At 33.1% G+C, this 8,783-nt stretch overlaps 1 protein-coding gene across 1 annotated transcript; it reads right to left on the reverse strand.

Moving 5' to 3' along the window:
* Positions 1–5,086: 5,086 nt before the first annotated feature.
* Positions 5,087–8,592, reverse strand: LOC149477991 (uncharacterized). The gene is made up of 3 exons (XM_089709708.1): positions 8,491–8,592; positions 8,215–8,370; positions 5,087–6,473 (listed from the first exon to the last, which is right to left on the reverse strand). The coding sequence occupies exons 2-3, from the start codon at positions 8,340–8,342 to the stop codon at positions 5,360–5,362; spliced, it is 1,242 nt and encodes a 413-aa protein (XP_089565834.1). The 5' UTR covers positions 8,343–8,370; positions 8,491–8,592; the 3' UTR covers positions 5,087–5,359.
* Between the last annotated feature and the right edge of the window lie 191 nt (positions 8,593–8,783).

Here is an 8,783-nt window from a genome sequence, read left to right on the forward strand (position 1 = left end):
TTTTATTTTACATGTTTATGTACCTAAGTATCATATTATGTCTTATCTTTTTATCGTTAACGTTATCTTTGCCATTTTATGTATGTACTAGGTATGACTTCTTGGCATAAAACTGCAAGACGACTCAACGAGGAAGTACTTCCATCTATGGAATCTCTAAGGAAAATAGTGAACGCGTCTTGCCTCTCAAAAATGTTTAGACCGTGCTATATTTTACATCCATATTTATAAATATTATACTAGGTGTACCGTGTAGACGTACTATCTGCGCAAAAACACAGCCTGTCGTCACGTATATTCAGTAGATACCTAACTACCTAAAGGGTAACTTTGTGAAACTTTTAATTAAGTTGATTAACAGGTTCAGATTAATGACGAAGAGCGAATAAAATATAAATAGGTAAAGTTTTTGAACCCCTTGTTTAACTATTAAATAAATAAGAAATTACAGGACGTGTATTTTTTTCAAATTAGATTATTGAATAGTCTAAGATCCCACTGCAGGATCAGTGCGTTCATCGGTTTTTTGCTGAAAACCGAATTTTTATGTATATTTATAATTAGGAGAATATATATCGACTAGGTTGCCAGTCAAAATTTGGCCGCAAGCATGTTTAATTAAAATTTTTCTAATCGATTTTTGGGAAAAAAATTCGTTCACTTGTTTTTTGAATAAAATGTAGTCTACATCACGTCAAATGATATAAAAATTCTAAAAAATCACGGTTGCCGCTTTTCACCTGGCCGCAACATCTTGGCAGCCTGGTGCAAACAGGTATGATTTCGATTCATTTTTGCGTTCATAACGCACATTTATGAATCATATATCAAATTAAAGCTAATTTTTTTCTATTTATTATCATATATGGTTGCCTAATTAAATCCCGCCGCAAATAAGGGTTGCTGGCTTTTAAAAATTATAAATATAGGATTAGTGCGTTCATCGTTTTTTGCTGAAAACCGAATTTTTATGTATATTTATAATTAGGAGAATATATATCGACTAGGTTGACAGTCAAAATTTGGCCGCAAGCATGTTTAATTAAAATTTTTCTAATCGGTTTTTGGGAAAAAAATTCGTTCACTTGTTTTTTGAATAAAATGTAGTCTACATCACGTCAAATGATATAAAAATTCTAAAAAATCACGGTTGCCGCTTTTTACCTGGCCGCAACATCTTGGCAGCCTGGTGCAAACAGGTATGATTTCGATTCATTTTTACGTTCATAACGCACATTTATGAATCATATATCAAATTAAAGCTAATTTTTTTCTATTTATTATCATATATGGTTGCCTAATTACATCCGGCCGCAAATAAGGGTTGCCGGCTGTTAAAGATGTTGAATATTTAAGGTTGAGTGTAAACATGCTTGCAGCCAAATTTTGACTGGCAACCTAGTTGATATATATTCTCCTAATTATAAATACATATAGTTACATAAATATTCGGTTTTCAGCAAAAAACCGATGAACACACTAATCTTATATTTATAATTTTTATAAGCCAGCAACCCTTATTTGCGGCCGGATTTAATTAGGCAACCATATATGATAATAAATAGAAAAAAATTAGCTTTAATTTGATATATGATTCATAAATGTGCGTTATGAACGTAAAAATGAATCGAAATCATACCTGTTTGCACCAGGCTGCCAAGATGTTGCGGCCAGGTGAAAAGCGGCAACCGTGATTTTTTAGAATTTTTATATCATTTGACGTGATGTAGACTACATTTTATTCAAAAAACAAGTGAACGAATTTTTTTCCCAAAAACCGATTAGAAAAATTTTAATTAAACATGCTTGCGGCCAAATTTTGACTGTCAACCTAGTCGATATATATTCTCCTAATTATAAATATACATAAAAATTCGGTTTTCAGCAAAAAACGATGAACGCACTGATCCTGCAGCCGGATCTCGTACTAGAAGCAGCTTGTGCATTTCTTCTTTATTAGGTAAACGTTCGATAATTAAAATATGTAAAATAAAACGTTCGTTAGCGTATTGGAATAGGTACCCTACTAACAATCATTGTTTGTAGTCAAGAATCAAGATCACAACTCAGTAAATACCAATAGTTTATTTTAGTTAAATACATTTAAAAGTTCTTTCATAAAATACCTAGATGATTTTAGGTTAAATTGACATGTACATAGATTTTGCATAAGTTTAACTTTTACATTATTAGGTACCATTTAACGTGCTTTTACTATACTTTGACTTAATATGGGTAGACTCGAAAGTCGAAACAGCGCTTCAATAAAAGCTTACGAACACGCGAACACGCTTTCCATAAATACTAGACTAAAACAACAACTAAGTTCCTACACAATATAAAACACCGTAAATTTAACAATGTTGCACAAATTGGTACCTATCTAGGTAATATTTAAATACATTGTAATATTTCCACAAAAGAGCTTATGGCAATAACAAGTTACCGCCTACAATGTTGAGCCGACATAACATAAAGTGACTATATTGCCTCGTCAGCTGAGGTGCTATAAACACAGTATGACATCTTTTTATGAAACGATGCTTATGCCATTATTGCGACATGGATAACTAGAATATTTTAATATAAACAGTTATAGGTGTACATAATTAGGTGCCTGCCTACATGTTTAGATTACGCCCTCGTTATTGCACGCCTCATAAGCGAAGCGTTGAGGTGGGTACTACTGTCACTTCGCGCAAAACATCTGATTTTTCAAACTTAAAATGTCTTTTTTATATTTTTCTTCTCATTATTTAGTTATATCCCTCTAATATTATTTAGTTAGCAATGTCAAGTAGAAACACTTTTGGCAAGTTGCCATGAGATGAGTAAAAGATAATAATCAATTATATGGTTAAGACATTACTCGTAAAGAAGCCCTTCTCGAACCGATGTAAACAAAATCGAATATACATATAATGTCTACTGGAAAGATTTATAGACCAATAAATTGCTTTGATTTCCGCAAGTGTTTATAAGCCTCGGAATCGCTGGTGACTGTCACAGAATAACCAGAAATAAAACATTGAATAAATTGACTTCACTATCATTATAATATTAGGTATGTAAGTAATTAGGTAGAGATTGTCTAATCTAAAAATGAACGCCCTTCCACTAAACTTAATTGTTTCAATGTGTGAGGACAAATAATTATTGAACCACTTTATATGTGTGCGCGCGTCGATTCTACTGCAAACTTTGACACTCGCGCACTGATTTGTCAACTAATCGGGCGATCAGTTCAGGTGCCTAGCATTGTATGGCGGGGAGAGCGCGCTATGTACGGAATGACACGTCCGTTCTGTCGTGCATCGCGTCATTTATGCACTAGTTGGCCAACTGGTCCTGTCGTTCGGGCATGGACGGGACTGGAGGACTGAACGACCAATGAGGCAGACCAATTTGTGTGTATTGCGTCTATACACGTACTTTGAATGTGAGCGTAAACACAGTGGAGGGGCGTTCATTTTTAGATTAGACAATCTCTATAAATTATCAAAAAATTTCTGAATAGGTACATATAGATTATTATTTAAAATCAATATAAGAAGAATATAAGTACCAAACTAAGTAAGTAGGTACATAATTATAAAACTTTGTAACCACTATTATACGAAGGCTTTCCACCTCAGAATAGACTATGACTAGCTCGTAATTGATAGGTATTAGGTACAAGTGGCACTTACGACCTACAACTTATATAGGTATAAAAGAAGGTTCATTTACCTCTTCAACATCTGGTAGATAGGCGTAGATTCATTTTTTACCTTATTACAACCCGATTTTAATTGAGATCAACGGCCAGCTAAATTTAGCATTGCTTGAAACTAAACCATTAATCTTACTTTAGAAATAGAACAGGGAATAAAGGCCATGAAAAGGAATGATAAATGATGGCCGATAGGGGGAATGGCGATTTTTGTTTGTAACCGTTGATCCGACATGCAAATGCCAAAGACCTTTTTATAGGTCTATGCGAAATTGTAGGAATAACAATTCTTATTATCTATAAAACAAACATAGGTAGAGCAGACAATAACATTGTGATAATATGGACAGACATAAATGATAAACATTTCTCTCAACATTTACCATTTCATCAATGTTTTTTCATTGAACATTAGGCATATCAATATGTATGTACCTCGCTGTTAAGTCGTTTAGAATGTAAATAAGTGATCGTAAATGAGCAGAAACACAGAATAATATTATAGGTATAAGCAAATCCCTACCTATCTACGACCTAAAACTGATCTAAAATTAATTGCTCTTGATTTTCAATCATTGTTTCACCGATTCCATTTATTTACATGTGAAGTTGGAGTTGTTGGAGTTTCCCTACTGCAATATAACAAAAGCCCAATTTTGAACTAAATTATTATTATTCGGTTATTAATTTCAAATTAGAACATAAAGCCATCGGATTCATATTTTTTTTTTTTTTTTTTTTTGTGTGGTGTCTCTCAATGTTAGCCAGAAGGGCTTCTACATTTTAACGCGGACGCGGGGGTGAACTGAAGGTTCACCCTGGTAGCGACATGCACAAGGGCGTCCCCCCTTGACGGGGACCACGAACCTCGGCTTGAGCTGTCGCTTGAGTGGAGGAGGCCAGAAGGGCCCTAATCGGACGGGGGATTCATATTTGCCAAGTGCAGTTTGTACTCCATTACAAACAATGGATATAATTTGAACAATGAATTGTTCTATTGAAACACAAATAATTAGGAAATACCACAATTTCAACTTATCGACAGTATGTAGCTATTTACTTATGAGATAGGTAACCTTTGTAAACTACTGACTCAAATTATAAGATTATAATACATATCTTATATATAAAAATGAATCGCAAAATGTGTTGGTAAGCGCATAACTCGAGAACGGCTGAACCGATTTCGATAATTCTTTTTTTATTATATTCCTGTAAGTACGAGGATGGTTCTTATGTAGAGAAAACGTAAAGATGTACCACGGGCGAAGCCGGGGCGGACCGCTAGTTATCTATAAAAGACATCTCATTTATCCAGAGCCTATGAATTCATTTTAATTGTATTAAAGAAGATATAATAATAAAAACGAAATGTAATTATATCATCATTTATTTTATATTTAAAGATTGCAACATTTATGAAACGGATATAGTTGCAAAAAATGTACATAACTCTATGTAGGAAATATCAAATCAGTTACAAAATGTGTTCGGTAGAACTGTATAAGTACATTATAATTATGTTTGGTTCTCCTACATCATTATTGCATGTCTGGGTGGTCAATAGACAAATAATAAAATAATAACTCCCTCTATGGCAGTGGGCTGCTTATATGTTGAAAGAAAATCATTTATTAAAATTCCCTTTTACTCTTCAATAAGCGTAACCCTGTTTTTATCAACCCTCACATTTGGAGCACTCTTCAATTTCTTTATAAACTTATCAGCAATTCTGTCATCTACCTCACCACCAGTGTATTCAGAATATTCCCCCAGGACCTTTTTCTGTAGCCTTTTGAATGGCAATTCATTGCCTTTCTTCTGTAGAACAGATATGATAACCTCATGCCAATCGAATTTACCAGTCTTCTTTTCTTCTGTGTCCTCACTTCTAGCAACATTCTGGTCATGAAGACAAATACTTTCTTCAGCCTCTTCTTCAGTCTTTAGTTTTTTCTTGCTCTCTTTAGTGACTACTCCATTATCAACAACTTCTGGATTTGTCACTGTATCTTGTCTCTTACGTTTTTTGATTTTATTTTTACCATCAAGAGGTACATTTTCATCATTAACCTTTTCAGCCTTATTTTTATTCTTCTTGCCTTTCTTCTTTGTTTCGCCATCTTCTTCTGCATCATCTGCAGCTGGTGCTTCAGCACTTAGAAGCTCTGCTTCATACTTTTGTCGCTTTTTCTCTTCTTTTCTTTGTTTCTTAGACAATTTCACAGGCTCTTTTGCATCTCCATTTATTTCTTCCGCATTATTTTCTTCACCTTCATCAGCTTTTCCATTTTCTGCATTAGCATTATCATCATTTTCATCATTTTTAATTTCATCATGACCATTCTCTATTTTGGCACTTGTTTCTGAAGATTCATCTGTTCCATTTGTTTTGGGTTCATTCTCTTTTTTATTTTGGTTCTGATTTTGCGAGTTCAATTTGGAGAGTTCTCCTAATTTCACAGAAATGAGGTCCCAAGCTGCATCTATGTCTTTCGGGTTTGTTTTATGTCCACAAACATTTTTAACAAAGTTGATGAATTTAGGCTTCTTCCTTGGTGTATTGTTATGTTTACTAATAGTCTCAATTATGCGCAAAACATTTTTGGATGCATCCTTTTGTTCATCGAGCACAGCCTGCAACATTTCCACCCAAGCATTTTGCTTCTTCTCACCTTTCTTTTCTTTGGCTTGAAATCCTTTTCCTGAATAACGCTCCTCTTCAGTTATACACTTTGTGTGTGACTCATAATCATTTCCCCTGTAATCATACCAAAAACTGGTTGAGAGACATTCTTATACATAAATACATATAGTTTCACCCAAAATATAAGTAGGAGTATTTTATATTTTTATCAAACATAATAAAACATTTAACCACTTCAAATAAATAATACTCCTAGTCATACAATATACTAGTCCTACTTATGTTACAAATTTTAAAGTTTAAACATTTCAATGGATAGATTTCAGTGAGTCAAGTTATGTATACTTTTGAGACGTTTGTGGGAGGAACTGATAATAATAAAAAGTAAAAAAACTAAAACCCAACTACGACAAAAAACGACGCTGAAAAAGTATAAAACAAGATTTTCAGAATTCCACTATGTAGAGATAAATTTTCATGTTTGGAAAGGCGTAGTCACACGTTGTCAAAGTGCTACGGTAGATATATATGTAACGTGTGACTACGCCTTTCCAAACATGAAAATTTATCTCTACATAGTGGAATTCTGAAAATCTTGTTTTATACTTTTTCAGCGTCGTTTTTTGTCGTAGTTGGGTTTTAGTTTTTTTACTTTTTATTATTTGTACTATTTTGGTGTTAAATTGTATTTGTGGCGCATAATATTAACAAAAGTTAAATTGATGAACTAATAAAGAAGCTATGAACGAAAAGATGTGAATTATATGCAATCAGCCCATGAATACAGGTAAAGTCACAAGCAAATGCTAGTAATATATATATATTCAAAATGTGCAAGTAAAAAGCTTTCAAATGATACCAAACACGGCATATTTATCTTAACTTTATTTTTTTACTCTGTATGTTTTGTCCGCTAGAGGGCGCCACATTAAATTTTGTGAAACCCCATATAGCCTATAACCAGCGGACAATTAAGACGCTTCTAATGATATGTCATTTGTCGAATTCTGATAAGTAGTTTAGAAGTTACGAGGGAACAGATGAACATACATACATACATATATACATACATACATACATACATACATACATACATAGCCTGTCAAAATCATAACCCTCCTTTTGCTTTGCCGTAGTCGGGTAAAAAGGTCCTACCACAAACGTCTCAAAAGAAAAGATGTAATCTAGCTTTATTACTTGAAGAGCAGTTGTCCTTACTGGAGGGCTCGCTCTACATGCCAAACTTTGCCTGACAACACATCCGCTTATAGCGAAAACCGCTGATTGCAGATGAAACGAGGAAAAAAAAAAAAAGTTATGTATACAACATACTAGAACTACAGTACAGAACTGTACAAAATATAGGACAGTGATAGATTAGCATTTGAAATAATACCTATGATAATAATACATTATTATCATGATGAAATAACTCTGTAGGTGAAAAGTTAGTAATTATTTTAAGACCAATAATGATTAATGCCTATTATTAATACACATATGTTGCAGGCAAATTGTATAATTAGGTAGTTAACAAACAGCATGGTAACTTTATGTTTGGAAAAAATAAATTCTCAGTATATTACAATATGCTGAGCGTTTGTAAAGTGACAGATGCAGTTTATAAACGGCAAAATTACACAATTTGCCTGTGACACCTACATGTGCTGAATATTACTTTCATTTAGCACTTAGCAGCCAACGTGGCATACACAAATAAGGGCAATAATCATTATAAAATAAAATAAAAACTGTTAACTTATCACCCTAAAGTTTCTGACACTTGTACGATGTTTGTTGAATCTTTAAACTATAATATAAACAAAAACAAATTTTATTGATTTTTCATACTTACAGGAAATCCTTAAAACAGTCCATGCACGATAAGTTTGGGTTCTTGTTTCTGCATTTCGTCAAATAATGTTTCTCAACTTTCGGTTTTTGAACAGATTCTCCGCAATGACCACAAGTAAACACAACCATATTTTTTTTACAAATTTTCAAAAGTAATCTGAAAATAGAAAAGATTGCGTTATGATAGAGTTGAAAAGTAACTCGCTATTATTTGATGCTATATTTTAATTAATTGAAATATAAGGTATCGCAGTCGCATTAAATTTAAAAAACTCACAATATCAATATTTTTCTGGAACAAGAAATAACACATGTGCTGTCGGCTGTCGCCTGTCGATAAACCTTTCAGAATTGTCAACTGTCAGTTGTCACTTCTAAGTTCTATGGTTCTATCTGGTTCGTTCGATCAAGGTTGTAGATTTTCCAGTACTAACAATGTTAATATAAATGTATAAAACAAGAGTTGTTCTCGCTGAATCCAAACACGAAACCACAAATGCACAAATCTGTATACGTAGTATATAAGTAAACAAATATATATATAAATCTACAATTTAATCTATAATTTTC

The sequence above is a fragment of the Colias philodice genome, chromosome 23, assembly GCF_061535455.1.
Source record: "Colias philodice isolate Cphi_HAF_F1 chromosome 23, ilColPhil1 Martin Lab GWU primary, whole genome shotgun sequence".
Taxonomy (NCBI): Eukaryota; Metazoa; Arthropoda; class Insecta; order Lepidoptera; family Pieridae; genus Colias; species Colias philodice.